Raw genomic sequence first — 26,820 nt, 5'->3', positions numbered from 1 at the left:
CGCCGAGAATTCATTACTTCGCCATTGACAGTGACAGGACATCACAAGGGACGGTTTAGCGATCACCATAATTAAGTAATCTGATCGCCCGCATGTTTTAACGATTCATCCATATTCGGTCGTGTGCATCCATAGAAATGCCGATGCAGATAAAGTGATTACAGAGGCTGGGAAATAAGGGATAGCTGTGTGTAAATAAATAACTGAATTCTAATCTTTTCGCAAATAGGAGAATTAAGTTTACGTTTATTATAAATGTCTACACAATTCACTTTAAGACTCATTAGAACCTAGCCGCCGCCATACAACCGAAGTTATACTATCTTATTTTAAGACGACATTCTGAAATAACAGTTAACAAGACAGTTCCTTTTGGCGGCACGTTCATGTGACTTGACTTGATTGTGATTATACAAAATTACATATTATTACACCTATTTCTCGAAGGGAGATCACGGAATTACACTTGCTAATCTTGCTATCAATCATATTAATATTCATTAGGTATGCGTGCTCTTTTGCTGAGGGTAGCCATAATCTGACTTATCTTTAGGATTTCCCAATTTTATCGTAATATTGTACTTATAAAAATCTATTTGATGGCATCTCAATAACCCGTAACGCGAATCGCAATGCTAACGGTCTCTTATCTGGAATATAAAGACGATATTTCCGTGCATGATTCAGATATATTTCCTTTACATATTTCAAATAACCTGACACTGTCGCATATTGAATACTTGACGAGAAATAACAAAATTCCACTTAAGAAACGAACTAAACTTTTCCAGAGTCTTGTCAGTTCAAATTCCAATACAAGTTCGATACTAGGAAATCGCGCACAGTGATGTAACGATGAGGTGCGATTACGCTTTGGAACCGGTTGAACTGTTCATACTAAACATACCTTTCTCAACCTTATCTTAAAGGAATACAAGTCTATTCATACGAGAATTGTACTACAGTGTTAATATATCTTCATAGAAATTCCGCGCTAGCTTTCGAGATTCAATAAAACAAATACATCATCATCAATGGCCACTGCATTCTGACGGATGATTGTTGCAACGCTGTGTCAAGAGAGTTTGAAACGGCCGATACATTTCCACTTGTCGCTATAGGGTCTCCCCAGATATATCGACGCGCATTCGGCATAAGCCGATAGGAAAAAGCTTTATCGCTCTTATTGCGTGGACATAAAGCTTTTTCCTATCGGCTTTTGCCGAATGCGCGTCGATATATCTGGGGAGACCCATACAAGCCTATCGCTGCACGACACTTCTTGATACATAGTCGCATTCGTCGCATAGTGTATTTGTAAGTTGAGCTTCTGGAGATGAGACCAGTGCCCTGTTTATCAAAAGCTTGTAACTTGTAATACAAGTGGGAGTCCCTTTCTAACAAAAGCTGTCAAACAGGGCACAGTGTCCATTATTAAAAGAGTCTATCCAATGTTTGCGCAATGATCGGTCGTACGCTATCCTCATAAGGGCTTCCTATTTGTATAATCTCGTTGTCCGCTTTTTAATCCAAAAATGCTTACATATAAGTACATTAGTAAGTCGCGCAGTACCTATAGTCCACACCACACCTAATTTTGTCGAATACCAGTGGTTGCCACTAACGAATTTCGGCTTGACTCGTCCGGTTTTTCCGCGTGAATTTGCTTGTAAACTGTATTTCTATCTTATTCTAAAGTCTGTTCTCAACCCTACGTTACCTACGTAATGTCTCAGACAGTAGCCCACAGCTCCGCAGACTATTACAGCCTTTTACGACGAGTGCGACGAACAGCAAAAGTATCCGCTCCCCTTTGATGTCTTCGTCAAACGATGCTGGTATTCAATTTACTGTTATGCTTATACATCTCTTTCAAAGAGCTGCCGTTCGCAGACTTGTTGTTTGCTCCTGAGTATGATAGTATTACATTTTCATTTCGGTGAAAGTATTTGAACGGGTTGTGAAAAGTTTCTCATTTTCTTAAAACGTCTGTGGAATAATGTAGAATTAGAAGTTTGAGGTGAGGTTATGTAAGCTTCGAGATGAAATGATTCTTCAAGGTCAAATGATTGAAACGACTAACAGAAAAAGTTCGAAAATATTGGGGGTACTCTTTAGATGATAATTTTCAATCACACTATGTACTTTAAATATGAATTATAATTAAATTTAAAAATAACAATTAAGTCTATTAGTTTATGCAGGGTGTTTATTGTATACCAATTTGTAATTGTGACATTTGTATCCAAATCATAATGCCAAGGATTTGCCTATTCGTAAGACTTCGATTTAGAAACTTCCGATTTTCTCACTTTCCTAAACTTCCAAGTCCAGTCATGTTCAGTCTAAGTGTAGACGACCGTTGAAACACTAGGCACGCATTAGCTTAAACCGTTTTAATTTAGCACGTTCCGTAAGAGGTGCTGTCCATACAAATAGAGCGCGGAAATTACGCTGTCGTCAGATGAAAACTCTCACTACATTGACTATTGATCGTTAGTTGATTCTTTATATGTCCATGCCTCCTCTACACTATCGGCAATGATCGTTGATAGTATGATCGTCTATCATCGGCAAGACCGTCGTGCAAGCATCCACACGATCGCCTGCAGTTGTTTGTCAACGCAACCACCCGCCAATTCCCTGCAAGCAATGATTGACGACGACCGGCGGGGATTGCCGAGTATGCCCTCTAATACACTATCGTCTCCGCCAGTTATCGTCTATCTTCGCCGATAGTGTAGAGGAGCCAAGCGTACTCATAGTCAGTGGTAGCCGATAGTGCTTCAAAAGATATACTGAAGGAAATGTTTCAAATATAATCTTAGAAATTTCTTACAATTACTTATGCGGCACGAAATTTTCTATTCCAAAATGCTAAATTTAAAGGTTCCTGTGGAAATATCAGAAATTTACGAGACCATTATAATTTTTTTGGGTTTATCTGCAAGATAAAGATTTGATCTTAGAAAAGCGGACAGGCTATACTTATGTATAGCCTACATCTACTTGTGGTCGGTTTGTCGTAGTCGTGGTTCAGAAATCCGAAACGAATCTATTTACGCGCTCGCTAAGCAACGCGAAGAGCAGTTGCAATGTGTTAAGTAACTATTAGGTCCCAAATTGTTTTATGGGCTCTCTGGCAGCGATTCTATTCAGCTGTCGCGACTCTACATAAAGGGAGTTGTGACTTAGCTCCCGAATGCAATTTGTGCGTCTTCTTTCACATGTTTCACTTTGGAATTCGACTTCTACATTTAATGGAATGATATTTGAAACCTACTGACTAGCAAAGCGTCGGTGGACCGTATCTCTTTGGAGTAAGGTTTAAAGTTTGGACGGTGGTACAGTAGTCTGAACAAGCACTCTACGCCTTGACAATAGAGTCGTGTTTATATATTTGTTGCTGACAATATATCTGATGGCTACTGTACATACTTCTTAGGTAATCATGCTATCATTTACACGTCTAAGATTCTATTGATGTTCTTTATTAATAACGCTAATAGGAGTAATAAGACCCTTTAAGGGCATTGATATTTTGCTAATGTATAATTGCTTGAACTGAAGTACATTGAGAGAAATTTATTGACTTAAAGACTTTAATTAAAGGCATATTGAAAGGTCCAAAGAATTCATCATTCTTCTTTACTTGTACCTCTAGCTAAAATTTAAGCAAGAAGTGCTGAAACATCGAAAAATTACGTAATATGTATTTATGTTTTACACTCTGAAAACTGTAGAACATAAGTATTATAACATTTTTAATCTCATAGAGCTTAGTACAGTCGACGTCACAGATATGTTTACAATTTCGCCTTATCACAAAGGGGTAAGGTGCAAAAGTGTAAACATATTTTTGACGTCGACTGTACCTATTTTTATTAATTTATAGTTTTGTTACTATTTTACAAAAGAGCAAAGTTAAAAATACTCGTATCATTCCCGCACCCAGAACAAATGCGTACCTACTTGTTTGTGATACTGAGTATTTAAAGAAAAACTTACAATTCCATTGGTTTATGTTAAGAGCGCTATTACATTTCGGCGTTGAGCGAGTTTAGGTATTTTACGCGCTGCGGCAGGCCGTGCGAGCTCAGTATGCCGATCCCTTCTACCACACTCGCACTACAATGATGGATTAAACATTCTTGATCCTTCGCGAAGCATATTGAAATCAACCATAACAACACTAACTGTACTTAACTTTTAAAGTTCTAAAACTGTTATTTGGTAAGTACGAAAATACTAAATGCAGTGCAAATGTACATAGGGGCTGTTCATAAATTACGTCATCTATTTTTGACGATTTTTGACCCCCCCCACCCCTCAAATCATCCAAAAATCAAGCTTCGGATGAATCTGTTTCCTCCTACGTCATGTTACCATCATCCGATGTCCAGACCCCCCCCCCCCCCTCTCCTCCCATTTGCAACGACGTAATTTATGAATAGCCCCATACTCGTACTTATGAAGGTATATTACTCGAAAGAAATTATAGGTACCTACTCGCTTATTTACATGTTTCGTCATTGCATTTGGTACCTATAGGTTGTAAAGTTTGTATCAACGAGGGTTTAAAAACGAACTGGTACTGAGGATCTGATGATGATTAAGGTGGTCACGGATACCAATCAACCATGTAGTAACATGATTAGGCTCGTTTGATTCGTCTCAACAAGATATTTGACACTGAAGATACACAGGGTCTGATGATGGAGCTGGAAGGTGGCCACGGGTACCAGTCTATCATGTAACTAAACAACTTCGTGTTTGGGCTCGTTTGATTCGTCTCAACAAGATCTTTGGCACAAGATAATACTCAGGGTCTGATGATGGAGCCGGAAGGTGGTCACCGGTACCAATCAACCATGCAACTAAACCACTTCGTGTTTAGGCTCGTTTGATTCGTCTCAACAAGATCTTTGACACAAGATAGTACTCAGGGTTTGATGATGGAGCCGGCAGGTGGTCACCGGTACCAATCAACCATGCCACTAAACCACTTCGTGTTTAGGCTCGTTTTATTCGTTTCTATAAGATCTTTGACACAAGATAGTACTCAGGGTCTGATGTTGGAGCCGGAAGGTGGTCACCGGTACCAATCAACCATGCAACTAAACCACTTCGTGTTTAGGCACGTTTTATTCATCTCAACAAGATCTTTGACACAAGGTAGTACTCAGGGTCTGATGATGGAGCGCGAAGGTGGCGACGGGTACCTGTCTATCATCATCAGCTCCATCATCAGACCCTGAGTAGTATCTTGTGTCAAACATCTTATTGCGACGAATCAAACGAGCCCAAACACGAAGTGGTTCAGTTACATGGTAGACTGGTACCCGTGGCCACAGTCCAGCTCCATCATCAGACCCTGAGTACTAACTTGTGTCAAAGATCTTGTTGCGTCGAATCGAACGAAGCCAAACACGAAGTGGTGTAGTTGCATGGTTGATTGGTACCGGTGACCACCTTCCGGATCCATCATCATACCCTCAGTACTACCTTGTGTCAAAGATCTTGTTGCGACAAATCAAACGAGCCCAAACACGAAGTGGTTCAGTTACATGGTAGACTGGTACCCGTGGCCACAGTCCAGCTCCATCATCAGACCCTGAGTACTAACTTGTGTCAAAGATCTTGTTGCGACGAATCGAACGAAGCCAAACACGAAGTGGTTTAGTTGCATGGTTGATTGGTACCGGTCACCACCTTCCGGATCCATCATCAGACCCTCAGTACTACCTTGTGTCAAAGATCTTGTTGCGACAAATCAAACGAGCCCAAACACGAAGTGGTTCAGTTACATGGTAGACTGGTACCCGTGGCCACCTTCCAGCTCCATCATCAGATCCTGAGTACTATCTTGTGTCCAAGGTCTTGTTGAGACGAATCAAACGAGCCTAAACACGAAGTGGTTTACTTGCATGGTTGATTGGTACCGGTGACCACCTTCCGGCTCCAACATCAGACCCTGAGTACTATCTTGTGTCAAAGATCTTATAGAAACGAATAAAACGAGCCTAAACACGAAGTGGTTTAGTGGCATGGTTGATTGGTACCGGTGACCACCTGCCGGCTCCATCATCAGACCCTGAGTACTATCTTGTGTCAAAGATCTTGTTGAGACGAATCAAACGAGCCTAAACACGAAGTGGTTTAGTTGCATGGTTGATTGGTACCGGTGACCACCTTCCGGCTCCATCATCAGACCCAGAGCATTATCTTGTGCCAAAGATCTTGTTGAGACGAATCAAACGAGCCCAAACACGAAGTGGTTTAGTTGCATGGTTGATTGGTACCGGTGACCACCTTCCGGCTCCATCATCAGACCCTGAGTACTATCTTAAGTCAAAGATCTTGTTGAGACGAATAAAACGAGCCTAAACACGAAGTGGTTTAGTTGCATTGTTGATTGGTACTGGTGACCACCTTCCGGCTCCATCATCAGACCCTGAGTACTATCTTAAGTCAAAGATCTTGTTGAGCCGAATCAAACGAGCCCAAACACGAAGTGGTTTAGTTGCATGGTTGATTGGTACCGGTGACCACCTTCCGGCTCCATCATCAGACCCTGAGTACTATCTTGTGTCAAAGATCTTGTTGAGATGAATAAAACGAGCCTAAACACGAAGTGGTTTAGTTGCATGGTTGATTGGTACCGGTGACCACCTTCCGGCTCCATCATCAGACCCTGAGTACTATCTTGAGTCAAATAAATACATATAGAATGTCAGGTCGTTTCAAATATTTTTAATCCTGTCCGGTAGTTTATTAAACTGTACCATTATAAATTATAATACTATAAAAACAGTGCTAGGATCAAAGTCTCTCGTTGCGGTTTACACGCACACAGTATAGCGTTTTACACGGCGCCCGCCGCACACAATGATAAAAAACCTCGTCGTCGCCGTTGAAAATGTGCGGAGCCGACCGACACACGTCCTGCCTCTACAAGCTCTGCCGCGGCACTGAGCTGGCGCAGCGCGCGTCATCGGTAATATAGAGTAGTTTTCAAAAAATTGCCAAAAAATTATAGTAGAATTTCATAAACACTAATGTATACCAACAGCATAAGCAAACGTTGCAGATTGCTTGAGTATGAAAATGACTTCGATATTAAGTAGATTTTCGTAGGTATTGACACTTGTTTCGGAGAGAAAATCGAGTTCGTTTTACTTTGATTTTCTCTTTCTCAAAGGTATGTAGGAAAAATATAGTTTGATATGCCTAAAGTACAGGGTATTAGTAACACAAAATAGCCAGGTTTAGCAGAGTAAAATTCTCAACATTTCCAAATAAGAGCTCGCCATTCAGTGCTTCACGGGGTTTTTCGGAAACGACCATCAGAAAAAAAATCATTACTAATTTAATAAGTCCTTTTTCTAATATTTACAACGATATTTATAAAGATAAGAAGACGCTTTTACTGGAACAAGTACTCATTGTTTCTAATAATGAGCGCAAAGTCCTGAATTTCGTCGACTAGTATCATCAATTTTGCATTATTTCGACTTTTCTTGTAAGAGCGCTCTTAACAACAAAATATGGGGCATTATCTATGAAAAGGGACCTTATTGTCGATGGCGCTTACGCCGCACAGCGTCGCGCGGCATTGTATTTATATCGGAGTATCGTTAATAATGGCGTAAGCGCCATCGACAATAAGGTCCCTTTTCATAGATAACGTCACATATGTGCAGTAAAAGGTATCACGGTTTGTACGTATAAGTTGTAACTGTTGGCCGCCTGATTGCGGTGTCGGGTGTCGCTCACGAACGCCAACAAATTATGGCTGGCACAGTGCTATTATAGTGAACACTCAATTGACGTCGTAAAAACTATTAATAAAATGATTAATTCCATGATGAGTGTTATGGGATAGAGCAAGATGCATGGCTCCATATTTTATTTCCATTTATGTATATTTATAAAATGTGATGTTCTAAATGTAAATTGGGTGAGACTGATTGAAACTCACGATTTTTACACATTATTAAATTGTACAAGCCAATTCTGGCTAGAAGATGTTGATGTCAACTTTAGCCAGTCTTTTCCGAGACCACAGGGAGAACGCCGTCCTTGAAACGTCGGAGGTAAATCTTAAAAGTCTTAAAACTTAAATACGCGATTAAGTCCCGTTGTATAATATTATAATGTGTAAATTGGGTATCCACTTTACTTAGCGTATCCTTATCATGGCGTTTATCCCGGTTCGCTTACTGACTTTAGGTTTCCGACATTAATTTCAGGTCAAAATACTGTACAGTCGCCATCAGATATATCGGAGCGGCCAAGGTGTTCACAATATCTGAACACGCGCTCTAACGCCCTGACAATAGAGGCGTGTTCCGATATTTGTGAGCACCTTGGCCGCTCCGATATATCTGATGGCGACTGTACATAAACATTTAGCTGTAGTCTGTAGTGATTATACGAATTACGAGCGGAAGCGTTTATGTGCACTAGCGGAGTTATCTCGGCGCTCATTGATTGATCTCTAACCGCTAATTGGAGTAATTAGTCCTTGATGCCAATTAGTTTAGCGCCACTCCAGTTGGTGAGGTGTCTAATGTCCATAGATCTCTACCCGTCTGTAGCCTTCAGGCTCCTATTTCACCAACCTGACATTTCCAACAAATTAAATTATTCCAGAAAAATATTTTAATTTGTTTTTATCAAGTAGAAACACTACTATATAAATTATAAACTTAAATAAATGTCATATACTAAGAAAAAGTGACCAAGGCCTCCAGTGCCCCAGGCTGGAATCGAACCAGCGTCCTCTGCTATCGCGGCAGATGCCTAAGCCACTCGGCCACCGGGTCACAGCGGCATCGGTCGGTTTTTCTTAGTATATGACATTTATTTCAGTTTATAACCTGACATTTGTCAGTGAAATATGTCTGGCGACAATTCGACAATTGTTGGGTGACAATTGACAAGCGATAGGTGACAAGTGACAATTTTCAATAATATTTCCTTAGAAGTGCTTATAAACATGACAACTGTCCCGCATTTCAGTCGTCTAAAGTTCTAAATCGTCGTCTGTAGAATATTTTTGTGTTTTCTGAAGAAGGAAAAGAAATTAATTAGATTCGACGTAAAATACTTAAAACTTACCCGTAGCATTTTTATGTTAAAATACCAACATACTTTAACATAAATCCAGAGGCCGTGAATTGAAGTCTCACCCAAGACAGTAATTTTCCCACTTTTAAGTTTATTCTAAGCTTAATAACATAAATGTCGTATACACATAACTGAGTATTGTATATAGGCAGGCATTGTTTGAAAGCAAAAAACCACGATGTCCGTCAAAAACTATTTTTATGTCAGTAATCTGTAACATCAGTCTGTAGGTAATCACGCAAAAAAGCTGATAAATATTGCATTTTTAAATAATTACTAACTTTTTGTTGTGTTTATATGTAACAGCCTGCTCTGGGTAGGGTTACCAGATGACAGGAATTTTCCTTACATGTCAGGAATTTTGGCCTTTTGTCAGGAATGGGGACGGAACACGAAAATGTCAGGAATTTTTTGAATTGATAGATTTTTATATAAATTGATTTACTTAAATTAATACAAATAATAAATGTAATAAAACTTAAATTAATAAAAGACGGCTATCTAAAAATATTCGGAAATCAGGAATTTTGTCAGGAAATTCTAAATTTGTATCTGGTAACCCTAGCTCTGGGTAGCATTTAGACGAAACACTAAAATACACCTCACGCCTATAAATCGCATGGTTACTATAATGCATTAGAATCCCCAATAAACCGAGATTGGCTCATCGAAACCCCACTTAGTTCCAATGCAACTTAGTTTTCACCGCGATTTTCATTCTTACGCAACCGAATGCAACGAGAATAAAACATGTGCAACGAAATGGAAAGTCCGCGAATTGCGGCATCGGCGCCCGAATCCGAATCAGGGCCTACAGTGAACCACTTTCGACGTGTAGCCTCTTTGTCGCACTTGTAAATTCGTACGTAAGGCCTACTGTCCACGGAAGCGTAGCTGCATAGACGCGTATTCGTCATTGTACGCTTGGTGTACGCTTGCTTGCTTGCTGCTTGCTTGCAGCCTACATACAAAACCGCACAACTCTGTCCACGGAGCGACAACGTCGCGTTAGCGACGCTGCATGCAAGCTTCATGCCGCCGTGCGTACCGCGTGTTATACGCCGAGCTGCATCGCACGGATCAGCACGTTGAGTATTTGTGAGAAAAAATCGCGGGAACGGCTGCTAAGTTTGTGCAAATAGTGGAATAATATCCGTGTCTTCTGAAATGTCCTTTTACTCATTCTATAAAATGAATGAAATACGTTGTCATCTGCTGATAGTTCTCTTGCAGCTACGAACAGTCTACAATGTATGTTTCTTTCTATATATTGATGTATCCAATATAAACGGCGTCGTCGCCGACTTCGAAGATAATAATAGGCCAAAATAACGTCTTCATCACTGGACGACATCATCACGAATGAAAGAAAATGCAGGCTACGATACGCTTACGCTACGCTGCGTGGACAACGTCAGTACGCTGGGCTGCATGAATGCTGCACGGCGATGCGTGCAGCGTCTATGCAGCTACGCCTCGTGGACAGTAGGCCTAAGTGTGACAGGGAGGCGACACGTCGAACGTGCTTCGCGGTAGGCCCTGTGTTTATACGCGAATGTTCGATTGGGACGGACCAATATGTGAACCGTATTAAGAATTATCGTCCCCTGCATCAGCAGAAACATCTGCTTCGAAGTCGGTCTCTCACTAATAGGAATCGACAAAAAAATCAATTGAACCATCGAACCTGCTGACAAAATTTCACGAGAATCGGTTGAGAATTGCGACCTGTATAGAGCAGAACATTTGGGACGCATTTTTACCCAAGCTAAATCGGAGACCTTGGCTAATACTCGCCTATTCGGTTATTTCGGAGATTCACAATACTGGTTTATTTGAGTCTAATGCTTACCTGCGCCCAATAAAATTAGCCATTGGAACACGCCGCCCGAATCTGTAATTCAGCCCGCGTAGGCCGGTCGGCACGACGACGCACTAATGGCCGCTTCTACACGTTCCATTGGGCCGATTCCAAAATCGAAAGTGTCATTTGCGCGTTTGAATTCGGAATGCACGCGCCGTTACTCAAACAGTAGTAAAGTGTAAAAATATGGGTGCACAAATCATACTCAAAAATATGTCCCATAGTTCTTGTCAGCGAATTAAGAACTATGGAACATATTTTTGTATAAGTTGTCTACACCCATATTTTTACAATTGACTGTACCTCTAATGAGCCAATTAGCTATTTACCCGAATATTATGCCTCATGGCATTAAGTCACATTAAGTTATACATTTGTGCAATAAAGTTTAAATAAATAAATATTTTACGCCCTTATTCATTAAACTTAGCAAACCTCTATTTTTTTACCAATATAGTAATTTAAAGTCATCAAAAGTATTTATTTTATACTTCGTTATATCTACGGATCACGAATTAACACTTTATTACATCACTAGTGAAGTAGTGACTCGCACGCGTGTAATCGGTTATGAAACGTCAAGTAAACAGTAAACACAAAATTGCGCCTTCAGCGGTCCACGCGATGAAACTGGTTTCATTTCTACCCCTCACCGTCTTATGAAGAAATATACCTTACACTATGACAATAAGGTCGTTTTTAGAGTAAACGATGACTTTGGAAAAGTAAAGTAATCCCATGGACGCTCTGTCGTTTAATTTTGTTTTCTCGGACGAGATTTACTAGGCTTTTGAGCTACCAGTTTTAATGAAATATCTTTATGGTGAGGCCAGGTTGGTCGGGTTAAATGTTACTTGTAAAATCTCGACAGTGGATATACATACTTGTACAAAAGTGGCTCCTGAAGTTGTTATTGTTTGGTTGAGATGAAGTACTTAGAGTTCATTTGTAATCGTAAGATTTTTATTGCAACTCCTAAAACATTAACTTTTAATGGCGTTACAAAAAACAACTGACTGCATAAATGCAGTGCGATTTCATTATTTCATGGTTTATTCCTCTATTCAAATTTAAATCGTAGAATAAACCTTACACTTGAGTCTGGCCTTGCTTAAGCAGGTTTCGCTAAAACGTCGCATTAAAATCCAAGCATAACTCTAATTACTCCTAATATCTAGCCTCGGGTTTAAATTGATTAAAATGAATCCAACGACCGGCTAAAATCACCCAGGGTTGTTTATCACGAAGGCTTTTATACTAACATTAAAAACCTCGTATCATATCATCGGATATTTTGAAAATGAACCTTGTTTCGTAAGTCTAAAGTTCTGTTTAGAGATATATATGATGGTGGTTTAAGAGATTGCTAATGTTTTAACTACGCTTATATCAATCTAGATTTACCAGCTATTAACGCAAATTGCACCTGCGCGGTTAACCCTACTCGGTATAATTAGTTCAAGAGTAAAAATGGAAAAATGGACTTTAATGCTGGAGGATATGAGTCAATTTTCAATGGGTAAAGTTATGTGAGTAAAGGTAATGAAAAATGTGTGTGTTGGCGAGTTATCGCGGGAGTCAAACGTGTGGAAGATATTAATATAGGCCTACCTGTTAGTACAGTCGACCTCAGACGAGGTAGTAAACTTTAATTCATTGTCATAACACGGAACTTAAAACCGGACAAGTGCGAGTCGGACTCGCCCACCGAGGGTTCCGTACTTTTTAGTATTTGTTGTTATAGCGGCAACAGAAATACATCATCTGTGAAAACTTCAATTGCCCACGGTTCATGAGATACAGCCTGGTGACAGACGGACGGACGGACGGACGGACAGCGGAGTCTTAGTAATAGGGTCCCGTTTTTACCCTTTAGGTACGGAACCCTAATAATAGGGTCCCGTTTTTACCCTTTAGGTACGGAACCCTAAAAACCACGATGTACCTATTCAAGAAAAAACAGACTGTTTCATTAAAAACTTACTACGTACTTTTGACGTTGATTGAAATTAAATGAAATACTATTAAAATTGGAATGGAACGTTATAGGACGCGCAGATTATTTTGCATAGAAATTGTTGTCCCGCATAATTTACACGTTTCACTTCAAAGTAACGGTACTTTTATTGCCAAGTCCCATCATTACCAATAAAGACAATTCTTTATTGAAGTGAAAACTTCTTTAGCGGCACTGTGCACTTTTTGTGATGGGGATTTTTTTTTAAATTCGCGACAGCGTAAGACGTAAGACGCTTCGTAAGACGGACACGTGACCTGATCGAAAAACTGTTACAATGTTATTGAGTTTTCACTTCTGCTGGCACTCCCGGAGTGCAACCCGTTGTTTGTTTTTTATTAGATGATAGAGATATGATATATAGCTGGTCAAGCAGATCTTGTCAGTAGAAAAAGGCGGCAAATTTGAAAAATGTAGGCGGAAGGGATATCGTCCCATAGAAACTTTGAATTTCGCGCCTTTTTTTACTGACAAGATTTGCTTGACCAGCTATAGATATTAGTTATAATAGAAGTATGATAATAAACCCCTTTTTGCCCTCAGGACCTGAATACGGCACGATGGAGGCGGCGTGGAAAGGCGGCATGGTGGAGGCGGAGAGACTGTCCGACCTACACCTCACCGTCCGCGACCGGCTCGTCAACGACGTCATAGCGCAGATCAAGAACTGGCAGAAAGATACCTACCACAAGGTTAGTCTCTTACCTTTTCTGAAGGAGTCTCGATAATGTAGGGTTCTGCGACAAAGAAATTGTCGGAGCACAATACCTACGGAAACTAAGCATGGAGCTAGTGGTCTAGCGATAAGAGCGTGCTTATTTCAATCCGGAGGTCGCAGGTTCGTACCGAGGCTCATGCCAATGATTTTTTCGGAACTAAATCGTGAACTTAAAATATTAATTGTCAGGGAACCAGACTAATCCCTATAAGGCCTAGATTCCGCTCTGGGGATGGTTTGGGATGGGTTGGAAGTTCTGGCAGTTGCTTCTGTAAAAACTATTGTCTACGCCTACGCCTATTCTTGGGATTAGTTGCCATTGTTGCCAAGCGGACCCCAGGCTCTCGTGAGTAGGCAAAAAGCCGGGATAACGCGAAGAAGATGATGAGTCACAGTACCTAAGCAACCAAACCCTCAACCACACCGTAGCCATGCTAAATACTGTTTTTCAATTACAGTTGGATTGCACAATCTGCTACCCGATCTGTCTGGTTTTATACTAAAATGACGGATTAGGCAGATTAGATTGTGGATTGTAGATAATGAAGATATAGCAATCGAATCACCATTTGAGTATGTGGGATATAAAACCTAGAAATCTGACGAATTAGACAAGTAATAAATCCCAAGTGACGGATCTATATTTATTATAATTTGACAGGACCGCGGTTCTATTTCTTGTTTATCGGCATCAGTCGCTATGAGTGTTGTGACAGACATTTGGACTAGTTGGGGGTTATTTATTACGAGTTCCGCTTGTGATCGTGGATTAAAATACATTCAAAACAAGTTAAACTTAGAGGCGATATCCAAATCTACTCATACTCAATACGAAAAAGAAGAGAATTCCGAAGAAGAGTTATTATATTTGTAAAAAAATACATTCAAAGCAAGTTAAACTTAGAGGCGATATCCAAATCTACTCATACTCAATACGAAAAAGAAGAGAATTCCGAAGAAGAGTTATTATATTTGTAAAAAAATACATTCAAAGCAAGTTAAACTTAGAGGCGATATCCAAATCTACTCATACTCAATACGAAAAAGAAGAAAATTCCGAAGAAAAGTTATTATATTTGTAAAAAAATACATTCAAAGCAAGTTAAACTTAGAGGCGATATCCAAATCTACTCATACTCAATACGAAAAAGAAGAGAATTCCGAAGAAGAGTTATTATATTTGTAAAAAAATACATTCAAAGCAAGTTAAACTTAGAGGCGATATCCAAATCTACTCATACTCAATACGAAAAAGAAGAAAATTCCGAAGAAAAGTTATTATATTTGTAAAAAAATACATTCAAAGCAAGTTAAACTTAGAGGCGATATCCAAATCTACTCATACTCAATACGAAAAAGAAGAGAATTCCGAAGAAGAGTTATTATATTTGTAAAAAAATATTATATATAAAAATCCAATTAATGTATCTTCTACCGTTTCTTTATAATTTAATGATATGATATCGGCATTTCTGATAGGTATAAGAACGCGAACAGAAAATCTAATTTCAGTTAGATTTTATTGAATTTATAGAAACGATGACTAAACAAGTAAACAATGTTCAAGATATACAAGTTGACTGAGAAAATTGAAAATCGATAACGGAAAATGCTTATTGCAATTTCAAACGCTTTCCCTGGGTGGTTAACCTGGAAACGTTCATAAGTTCATCGCATTGCGAATGCATGTGTCATATTAGAGACTTGAATAATAAAGACCGTCAATCCAAGTGGTGTTTCTAGCCATAAGGTCAATGTGGAGAAGACCGTCTATATTTCGACAGGCTCTTTCGTCGCGTTTAACTCTTGCGTTTGTAGACATTACTTACAGAAGGTCGGTACTGTTCTTTTATGACTGTGTCTTAGCGACGTATGTACAAATACGAGAGTTCTTGCGCTGTGTCGGTCTTCCCTTCAATAAATGTTATATGTCGGTCTTCCCCGCATTGAGAATAATTGAATGAGACGCTACCACGCGCCATTTATTAGAACTGAAAGGCTCTCATCATTATTATCAACTTTACGGTTAAAACCAAAATATTATTTTGCTAATCCGCGAAAAGATAACGTGCTAGTCAATCAGTGCTAACCCGTTATACTTACTTGCGTATTTTTACATGCAATTAATATTCCCACCCTCCCACCGCAAAAATAAATACGCAAATAAATATAACAAACCACCACCAAAAGAATAAACCTCGACACGTGTTTCGCCTCTCTACGAGGCATCCTCAGGAGTTGTTGACGGTCTGACGCCCGGCAACGGAATGACCTGTCTAGAATGGTCGGCCATATTTATACCTTGACCACTCCCCCTACCGTGCAAGTGTGAGTGAGATGGAAAAATTCGTAATAACGGCGATGACGCAACATTCAATTGTTCGTTAAGAATCATGCCCCTATTGTTGTACCTAATTATTTCCAGTTGTTCCAGAACACCCAAACGCAATCCCTTTTTGCAAACATGTAAAATATCAAAAGAATGATTCTCAGATAAAGTGTGACCTGTATCTAATAAGTGCTTTGCAAAATTGGACTTCTCTGGATGGTTATGTCTATATGACGCAACATGCTCTTTATACCTAGTAGTGAAACTACGGCCCGTTTGCCCCACATACACTTTATTGCAATCGTCACAGGTAAGCTTATAAACTCCAGACTTTTTCCCATTCTCGATCTTATCTTTGCCATTGCAAAGCTTTGAGTGCAAAGTATTATTTGTCTTAAAGGCCACAGGAATGTCGTTAGACTTCAAAATTTTGTAAATTGCATCAGACAACTTGCCAACATAAGTTATGCTCGCTTTATATTTTTTAATCGGTTCAGAGGATCGTGCCGCATACAACATAGTGTTGACCATACTATTCCGCTTTTTCCTGATGATACCATCCACAACAGACTTATCGTAACCATTCGAAACTGCTAAGTGATAAATATTATTTAATTCAATCTGATAGTGTTCATCAGAAAGAGGCACAGTCAACATTCTATGCACATAACAATGAAAAGCAGCCAACTTATGCTGCCACGGATGCGTGGAAGAAGCCGGGATAACTGTATCGGTATGTGTAGGCTTACGGTAAATTTTGAACTGATGCCTGTTGTTTACTTTAGTGATTGTTAAATCTAGAAAATTCAATGAGTTGTCTTGCTCTAGTTCCTTTTTAAACTTAATTTTCGGATGCTTACCATTAATTTCAGCAATAAATGCATCCAGCAGGCCCATACTACCCGTCCAACAAATAATCAAATCATCCACGTATCTAAAATAGTATAATATATTATTGTTGCCCACAATATGCTGGTTCTCAAAATGGTCCATAAAAATATCAGCCATTAAAGGACTTAGTGGTGAACCCATAGCCAAACCATCACTTTGCAAATAATACTGTCCCCCAAATCTGAAATAATTTTGTTTCATACAAATCGCTGTTAGATCTATCAATTCATCTACTTCCCCTGGATGTAAACGTTGCCTTTCAAAAAGACCCTTAATAATCTCCAAAGTCTCTCCATATGGCACATTTGTAAACAAACTGTCTACATCCAATGAAAGAAGAACAGCATTATCTGGTATGTTAATGTCCTGGATCTTTTCTATTAACTGCAAGCTATTTTTCAAGCAATATTTCGGCTGGAACTGGGACTTGTCTCTTATAATGGAATTCAACCTTTTTGCCAGATTATAAGTTGGCGCACCCAAATATGAGACCACTGGACGAACTGGGATATTATCCTTATGAATTTTGGGAAGTCCATAAAGAATAGGAGCTCGTGGATTCATAGGCACAACCATACTCTTCTGATGTTCGGTTTCAAAAACAAACGAAGAATTCTTAACTGCTTGTCTAAGATCTTTCTGGAACCCTGGAGTTGGGTCTCTTTGCAATCTCGAAAATCCGTCACCTTGAATAAGGTCTAGTACTTTCTGATTATACTGTCCCTTCTCCATAATCACAATGCAGTTGCCTTTATCTGCCTTTGAAACCACCAAATCACTGTCTTGCACTTTCTGTTGTATAGATCTTAGCAGCAAAACATCAGAATCAACACACGCACTCTGTGCTGGACTAGTACTCTTGATAACATTAGCCACCATGGTCTTTGTATCTACATCACCACGGCCCCGCACTATTGCAACCTCAGAATCCACTGCCAAATTTTCTAATGTTCTATGAGTAATTTTTGTCTGGAAATTATACTTCAAACCTTTATCTAAAAGCCCAATTTCATTTTCTGAGAACTCCACATTAGTTAAATTCTTGACTCGAGGATGGAAAACATGGTGAGTTGTTACTTGCACATCCCTTCTCCTTAAAAATGAACCAGAACTCGACTCTGTTAACCTATGCAATTTGTTAAGCTGGGTAGTATACATCTGGTGTGCAAGTTCAGAAGCAAAGTATCTCGCCTTCTGGTCCAGAATATCGAATTCGAGATTATGCAACTTAAATGAAAGTTCTGAATATAACACCTTAAGATGCAATTTCAAATTATCCCTCACTGAAAACCAGTGGCGAGATTCTTCGTTCAACCATATTTTCTGAGCCCTATTAATAGCCAATTTAGCAGCCCTGGAAGTACTACTACAGCGGAAATGGATGTAATTAGGAACAACATTAAAACGCTTGCACTGTTGGTTAAACCAAACATTCTGGACAGCTGCACGATGTTGTTTGGTTAGTTTGACATAAAGTCGTGCCTGTTCGGCCACGCAAGCCGTTTTCAAATAGTGAATAGAATCAGGCGTTACTTTGCGGAAATCCATACTAATTAAAACCAAAATATTATTTTGCTAATCCGCGAAAAGATAACGTGCTAGTCAATCAGTGCTAACCCGTTATACTTACTTGCGTATTTTTACATGCAATTAATATTCCCACCCTCCCACCGCAAAAATAAATACGCAAATAAATATAACAAACCACCACCAAAAGAATAAACCTCGACACGTGTTTCGCCTCTCTACGAGGCATCCTCAGGAGTTGTTGACGGTCTGACGCCCGGCAACGGAATGACCTGTCTAGAATGGTCGGCCATATTTATACCTTGACCACTCCCCCTACCGTGCAAGTGTGAGTGAGATGGAAAAATTCGTAATAACGGCGATGACGCAACATTCAATTGTTCGTTAAGAATCATGCCCCTATTGTTGTACCTAATTATTTCCAGTTGTTCCAGAACACCCAAACGCAATCCCTTTTTGCAAACATGTAAAATATCAAAAGAATGATTCTCAGATAAAGTGTGACCTGTATCTAATAAGTGCTTTGCAAAATTGGACTTCTCTGGATGGTTATGTCTATATGACGCAACATGCTCTTTATACCTAGTAGTGAAACTACGGCCCGTTTGCCCCACATACACTTTATTGCAATCGTCACAGGTAAGCTTATAAACTCCAGACTTTTTCCCATTCTCGATCTTATCTTTGCCATTGCAAAGCTTTGAGTGCAAAGTATTATTTGTCTTAAAGGCCACAGGAATGTCGTTAGACTTCAAAATTTTGTAAATTGCATCAGACAACTTGCCAACATAAGTTATGCTCGCTTTATATTTTTTAATCGGTTCAGAGGATCGTGCCGCATACAACATAGTGTTGACCATACTATTCCGCTTTTTCCTGATGATACCATCCACAACAGACTTATCGTAACCATTCGAAACTGCTAAGTGATAAATATTATTTAATTCAATCTGATAGTGTTCATCAGAAAGAGGCACAGTCAACATTCTATGCACATAACAATGAAAAGCAGCCAACTTATGCTGCCACGGATGCGTGGAAGAAGCCGGGATAACTGTATCGGTATGTGTAGGCTTACGGTAAATTTTGAACTGATGCCTGTTGTTTACTTTAGTGATTGTTAAATCTAGAAAATTCAATGAGTTGTCTTGCTCTAGTTCCTTTTTAAACTTAATTTTCGGATGCTTACCATTAATTTCAGCAATAAATGCATCCAGCAGGCCCATACTACCCGTCCAACAAATAATCAAATCATCCACGTATCTAAAATAGTATAATATATTATTGTTGCCCACAATATGCTGGTTCTCAAAATGGTCCATAAAAATATCAGCCATTAAAGGACTTAGTGGTGAACCCATAGCCAAACCATCACTTTGCAAATAATACTGTCCCCCAAATCTGAAATAATTTTGTTTCATACAAATCGCTGTTAGATCTATCAATTCATCTACTTCCCCTGGATGTAAACGTTGCCTTTCAAAAAGACCCTTAATAATCTCCAAAGTCTCTCCATATGGCACATTTGTAAACAAACTGTCTACATCCAATGAAAGAAGAACAGCATTATCTGGTATGTTAATGTCCTGGATCTTTTCTATTAACTGCAAGCTATTTTTCAAGCAATATTTCGGCTGGAACTGGGACTTGTCTCTTATAATGGAATTCAACCTTTTTGCCAGATTATAAGTTGGCGCACCCAAATATGAGACCACTGGACGAACTGGGATATTATCCTTATGAATTTTGGGAAGTCCATAAAGAATAGGAGCTCGTGGATTCATAGGCACAACCATACTCTTCTGATGTTCGGTTTCAAAAACAAACGAAGAATTCTTAACTGCTTGTCTAAGATCTTTCTGGAACCCTGGAGTTGGGTCTCTTTGCAATCTCGAAAATCCGTCACCTTGAATAAGGTCTAGTACTTTCTGATTATACTGTCCCTTCTCCATAATCACAATGCAGTTGCCTTTATCTGCCTTTGAAACCACCAAATCACTGTCTTGCACTTTCTGTTGTATAGATCTTAGCAGCAAAACATCAGAATCAACACACGCACTCTGTGCTGGACTAGTACTCTTGATAACATTAGCCACCATGGTCTTTGTATCTACATCACCACGGCCCCGCACTATTGCAACCTCAGAATCCACTGCCAAATTTTCTAATGTTCTATGAGTAATTTTTGTCTGGAAATTATACTTCAAACCTTTATCTAAAAGCCCAATTTCATTTTCTGAGAACTCCACATTAGTTAAATTCTTGACTCGAGGATGGAAAACATGGTGAGTTGTTACTTGCACATCCCTTCTCCTTAAAAATGAACCAGAACTCGACTCTGTTAACCTATGCAATTTGTTAAGCTGGGTAGTATACATCTGGTGTGCAAGTTCAGAAGCAAAGTATCTCGCCTTCTGGTCCAGAATATCGAATTCGAGATTATGCAACTTAAATGAAAGTTCTGAATATAACACCTTAAGATGCAATTTCAAATTATCCCTCACTGAAAACCAGTGGCGAGATTCTTCGTTCAACCATATTTACATCTTCAATCATTCTTTTGATATTTTACATGTTTGCAAAAAGGGATTGCGTTTGGGTGTTCTGGAACAACTGGAAATAATTAGGTACAACAATAGGGGCATGATTCTTAACGAACAATTGAATGTTGCGTCATCGCCGTTATTACGAATTTTTCCATCTCACTCACACTTGCACGGTAGGGGGAGTGGTCAAGGTATAAATATGGCCGACCATTCTAGACAGGTCATTCCGTTGCCGGGCGTCAGACCGTCAACAACTCCTGAGGATGCCTCGTAGAGAGGCGAAACACGTGTCGAGGTTTATTCTTTTGGTGGTGGTTTGTTATATTTATTTGCGTATTTATTTTTGCGGTGGGAGGGTGGGAATATTAATTGCATGTAAAAATACGCAAGTAAGTATAACGGGTTAGCACTGATTGACTAGCACGTTATCTTTTCGCGGATTAGCAAAATAATATTTTGGTTTTAATTAGTATGGATTTCCGCAAAGTAACGCCTGATTCTATTCACTAACTTTACGGTTGAAAGCTTATAAATAGAACCTAATTTGCTAGTGAAGGAGATCTTTTCGTTGTAACAAACGCATATTTCCATGTAGACTACTAATCTCAACTATGTACTTGTCGTTGACCATACTCATATTGAGTTGGCAACCGTCCAGACGTGCTATTTCCATCTACGTCCAATCACAACGCGTCTAGAAAACCAGTCTAAGTGTGATCCCCAACATGTTATATGTTTTTGCAGAGTACAGTACACACATGTACAACTGTGTACAACATCATATTCTATGGTGAAATGTTGCCGTCTTTACAATGTGCATGTGACGCTGTACTGCGTCAACAGGCGAACAGGGGTTTACGGAGCTCATCTATACTGGTTTCCGTTATGCTATATACTTAAAAAGCTTTGGTAATAACAGTCCAGTTATGTAGTATCATATGTCGGATCCAGGGACATGTTTGATAATCTGCCACATGCACTCCTGATTTACTAATTTCAATGAAATTCTAGACTGAAAATGTTAACCTTGTGTATTATCAGATGTCTGGCTTTAAGAGTGTGTTGTTTGTGCCTGATCTGTATCAAGTGTTTATATTAGGGTAAATGTGTTGCTTAACTTCAAACTCGGCTAAATCCATTCGACCCTCTCAGTAAATATCTACCCTATTACATTTTCTTAATACCAAAATCGCATAATCTGACAAATGGATTTACCCGAGTTTGAAGTTAAGCGATTCAAATATGGAGGTAAACGAAACGAAACTAGTTTTCATAAACTTTAAATATAAAGGTGAGCAACGTGCTAGTAGCTAAAGAGTAAAATCTTGTTAAATTAAAAATAGTAATAGAAACTCTATTCTAATGTAAACCTGGACAGAATAATATTAATCCTTTTGAATATCTCTCGGTCTTCCCCATCAGAGTTCGCCGATTTGTAAAACAAACTAACATATCCATAAACATTAGCCCGAACAGAATACAAACAAACCTTTCTCAGTACCATTTAGTATGTACCAGAATCAGTTAAGAGTTTTGCTGTTACTAACTAAACGATTCCAACATTAATGAGTCCAATCTCATTAAGGCGCCGTGATTGCGAATTGGTAATCGAATTAAGGTGACTTAATCGCGGATTACTGAGTCAAATTAGATTTTAATTGGAAGTCCGCCTTGACCTGCTGGCGTGACGCTGTGATGGGACAATTTCAGCGGTAGTTTGTTGACCTGTTAACATTGTAAATGGAGGTACGTGTTTACAATAAGGTCATAAAAATTGGTCGAATACTGTCAATATACATAAATATTTATTGTGTGCTGTAATCCCGTGCTTTGTAACAGTCATAAGTCATAATGAACTCCTATGTTTACCCATGGTTGTTGCCTCACAACTTCGTCAGTCGAGAACTGATTAGGAAAAAAGTTTTTTTTTAAATCTTAATACAGTATAATCGAACAGCTTTTGAAATAGATTTTTGTATTGCGTAAAACAGATTCATTAGAATTTAATTCATAAAGTAATACTTCGACATAAATCCATGGCATCTCCAGGATTTCATTAAACTATCCGTATACTATATACAAGGCCTTTATGTTTAGGGGGCCACTATGGGCATTATGTTGCAAAGTTTTAGTAAGGTCAGGTCTCAGTGAGAATACTATGATGTCCCTAGCTACTTCAATATTGATTGTCACTATGACAAGGTATCAAATGGTACGGACATCAAATTCTTTGACCGTACAAGTCAATTCAACTCAGAAATCGCTAGGCCAGTCAACATTAGAATATAAATAATACCAAGAATAAAAGTGTCTCGAACAAGCCGGTAAGTGGGCGATTACCGTAATGACCATAATTTGAACGAACGGACATTAGAATATATATTAGAATACCGTAGGAGACGTAGAGATTATGTACCGCCTTATCCGGTGAAAATGGTGATTCAGCACTTAATCTATGAACTGAAAATTTGTTTATTAGTTCGAACCGTTCGCCTAGATTAAGACGAAACGGGAGCTGAGCTAAAAGTCAATTTTGAGATTTCAAGCTGAATATACCCGTCGCTCTGACGGGGCGTGAGAGACTGTATTTGTGTGTGTAATCCACGCACACAGATGCGTACGCTTGCACCCGCGCGCGCCTCATTGCCGACAATTTGCAATGTTATTTTTCGTGCGTTACTGCCACGAGGCGTTAGACTTATTACTTACTGTGTTGCGATTGAATTTTTTGACCCGGCTTACGTTTACGGAACTCGATAATCTTTCTACTACTGTGACTTGGCTTTGTTTACTTGACTTTGCTGATCAGCTTATTGTTTTGGACTCCGTGAGTTGTGGTTACCTATTGGACCGCACGCAATTCATCTACCTTTATTCAAGTAATTAAGCGTAATTAGCCGAAACCTTTATAAGAGTGTAATTCATAAGAAGTACATAAGATATAATTTATGTACTGGTTTGCTGTTAGCTTTTAATTGTATCACTTTACATATATGTTACTCAAATAACTAACACGGTTACACTGTTGTAAGAACATTATTTTTCAGGTAGGCCTTATTATACCTACTATAGGCCTTATTACCTCCTAGTACCTTAGTAGTAGTAGTACTACTACGGAAATTGATTCAAAGACTCAAGACTGACTTAAGTGGCAGTAGGGTGTAGGGTTTTTTCTAGGCTTAATGAGTTCGCTGAAGCTTATTTTTTATACTTAGCGCACAGAACCACTAGTTTAACAGTATCAGCTCTAACCACATGTCACCATTTTGTCCTTTACGTAACAAACTCAGGGGCCCAGAATATCCGATGTACCTATCAAATCAAGGTTCTGTACCAAATAAGGCCCGGTTATTATAGTTCGTTATTTTTTAGCATTAGAAAGAAGGTAAACAATCATGACGTGTCTTTTTATTAATAATTATTAAAAAACGCTTTCAAAAATTAGTTTATATTACTTATGAAAGCAAAAGAATATAAAAAAGTATATGATTAATACATACATACATACATACATACAATCACGCCTATTTCCCGGAGGGGTAGGCAGAGACCACGGATTTCCACTTGCTACGATCCTGACATACCACTTTCGCTTCCTTCACATTCATAACATTCCTCATACACGCTCGCCGGTTTAGGGTGCTCTTGCTCATTAATATGATTAATATGATTTATAATTCTAACATATTTGCTATGACTTATTTTTCAATGGTAATTTTTAATAAGACATGTCAAAATCTGTTACCTTAATGCAAAAAAAACGAACTTTAAGCGTGCTAACTTTCAAAATTTCATTTTTTATAAGATAGTATAAGTAGATGGGCAAAAATTTTGCGTCCATGTCCACCAGTGAGTAAGTGATTGAGATACCTAAACATTTAACTTTATAATGTAAAATGATATAATTTACTAACCTACTCGTTTAATTTCAGGTAGGTTGAATAAGGAACCAAGTAACCATGGGGAGGAGCAGTATTTACTAACATTTTCTTTTTGGGTCTTCAGAGTGTATCGTTTCCTTTTTTTTGCACATATTACACTTAAATATATATTCTCTGTGTAAACCCTTACGTCTTTCAATGACAAAGGCAAGATCAGCAAATGTACAATTTGTATGATCGTGCCTGATATTTGAGATCACAGAAAATAAATATTTTAAATCCACTATTCTGCGACCTTCTAAAATTTTGTTTTATCATGATTCATGATCAAAAAGCTCGGATTCAATAGTCATATCAAACGTCGATTATGCAGTTGATGATGAGCTTGCATTTTCTACCATTGGTGCTGCAAATGCATCAACCGGTGGCGATAAACTTTGCCCTCTTGTAAAACAAATTACTATTGTGATTGTGTCCAGCAAAAGGCCAAAATTCGGTTTACTTTCCTGTTTAAAATATTACTAATTTATTCATATTTCAGATTAGGTACATAGGTAACTGTCTGAATGTTACAATGCCAGCTGGCAAATTCTATCACATTTGTTTGTTTGGTAGTCATGGTAACATTCACTTACATTGATATCCTTATTAATATCTGTATCTTATTATCCAGACCTTAAAATATTGCCACCGTTGCCCTTTAAAAAAATACTGTTTAAATAATTGGCTACTCAAACAATGCTTCTATAGTATAAATAATGACTACACAAAAATGGGTAGTATTGTATATAATGCACGAAATAAGGCCCGATTCTTAAGCGGGTTTAAATTTTGAGGCCATGTCCGCTAATACTATAGACAAAATATCAAGTTTAATAAACACAAAAAAAAACATTGATGGGCCTTATTTTATAATTTAGGCTTTACTTTGTAATTTAAAGTAGAGTTAGGCCAAGAAAAATCTATAGCGATTTTGATAGAACACGCAGTGCAAGTATTATTTCAAACGTCGCTTCTATGAAATTATGACATATAAATAACACTTGCACTGCGTGTGCTATCAAAATTGCTGTAGACTTTTCTTGGTCTGACTCTAAAATATTCTTTATTACACCACAAACATAAAAACAAATTTAAAAAAAAACCGGCGAAGTGCAAGTCGGACTCGCACACGAAGGGTTCCGTACCATTATTTATAAAAACGGTCACCCATCCAAGTACTGACCCCGCCCGACGTTGCTTAACTTCGGTCAAAAATCACGTTTGTTGTATGGGAGGCCCCACTAAAATTTTTATTTTATCCTGTTTTTAGTATTTGTTGTTATAGCGGCAACAGAAATAAATCATCTGTGAAAATTTCAACTGTCTAGCTATCACGGTTCGTGAGATACAGCCTGGTGACAGACGGACGGACGGACAGCGGTACGGAACCTTTGGGTACGGAACCCTAAAACCGATTTACAATGTAGATAAAGGTAGCAACAGGCGGTCTTATCGCTGTTAGTTCTTATTCTTCGTTTGTTTAGCATTAGAGTGAAGGTGACGTGTCTTTTTTAAGCATGCAATCGTATAATTATTTAGCTTTTTTTGTAATAGTTATGTACTTAGTGGTTAATATTAGTATTTACTATTTTTTTTTTCAATAATGCTTAAAAACGAAGTATAGACATGACAACCAAATATTAACGCCATTGTAGGGCAGGATATACAGAACATGAATCATTTGTACTGTCACGCTCCGTGATTGTTGAGCCATTTAGGGTTCTAGCTAAATTGGACATTCCATAGAGCACGAGTAAGTATGGAACAACCAATTCAGCTAGGACCCTAAATTGCTCGACAATTACGAAGCGTGCCTGTAGGTACCTAAAAATTTTGTTAACCCATTTTAACCATGCAATAAAATATTTTTGAT

At 38.6% G+C, this 26,820-nt stretch overlaps 1 protein-coding gene across 6 annotated transcripts in view; it reads left to right on the top strand.

The window, feature by feature from the left end:
* LOC134794902 (protein kinase C and casein kinase substrate in neurons protein 1) overlaps positions 1 to 26,820 on the top strand; it is a 174,099-nt gene that overhangs the window by 75,994 nt on the left and 71,285 nt on the right. For all 6 annotated transcript variants that reach the window (XM_063766751.1, XM_063766750.1, XM_063766749.1 and 3 more), the window contains one exon: positions 13,557 to 13,705. In XM_063766751.1, coding sequence (XP_063622821.1) covers positions 13,557 to 13,705 — 149 coding nt within the window. The remainder of the gene's footprint in view (positions 1 to 13,556; positions 13,706 to 26,820) is intronic.

Source organism: Cydia splendana, chromosome 11, assembly GCF_910591565.1.
Source record: "Cydia splendana chromosome 11, ilCydSple1.2, whole genome shotgun sequence".
In the NCBI taxonomy this organism is placed as follows: Eukaryota; Metazoa; Arthropoda; class Insecta; order Lepidoptera; family Tortricidae; genus Cydia; species Cydia splendana.
Note: the sequence above shows the minus strand (reverse complement) of the source record. Positions and strands in the feature narration are given on the sequence as shown.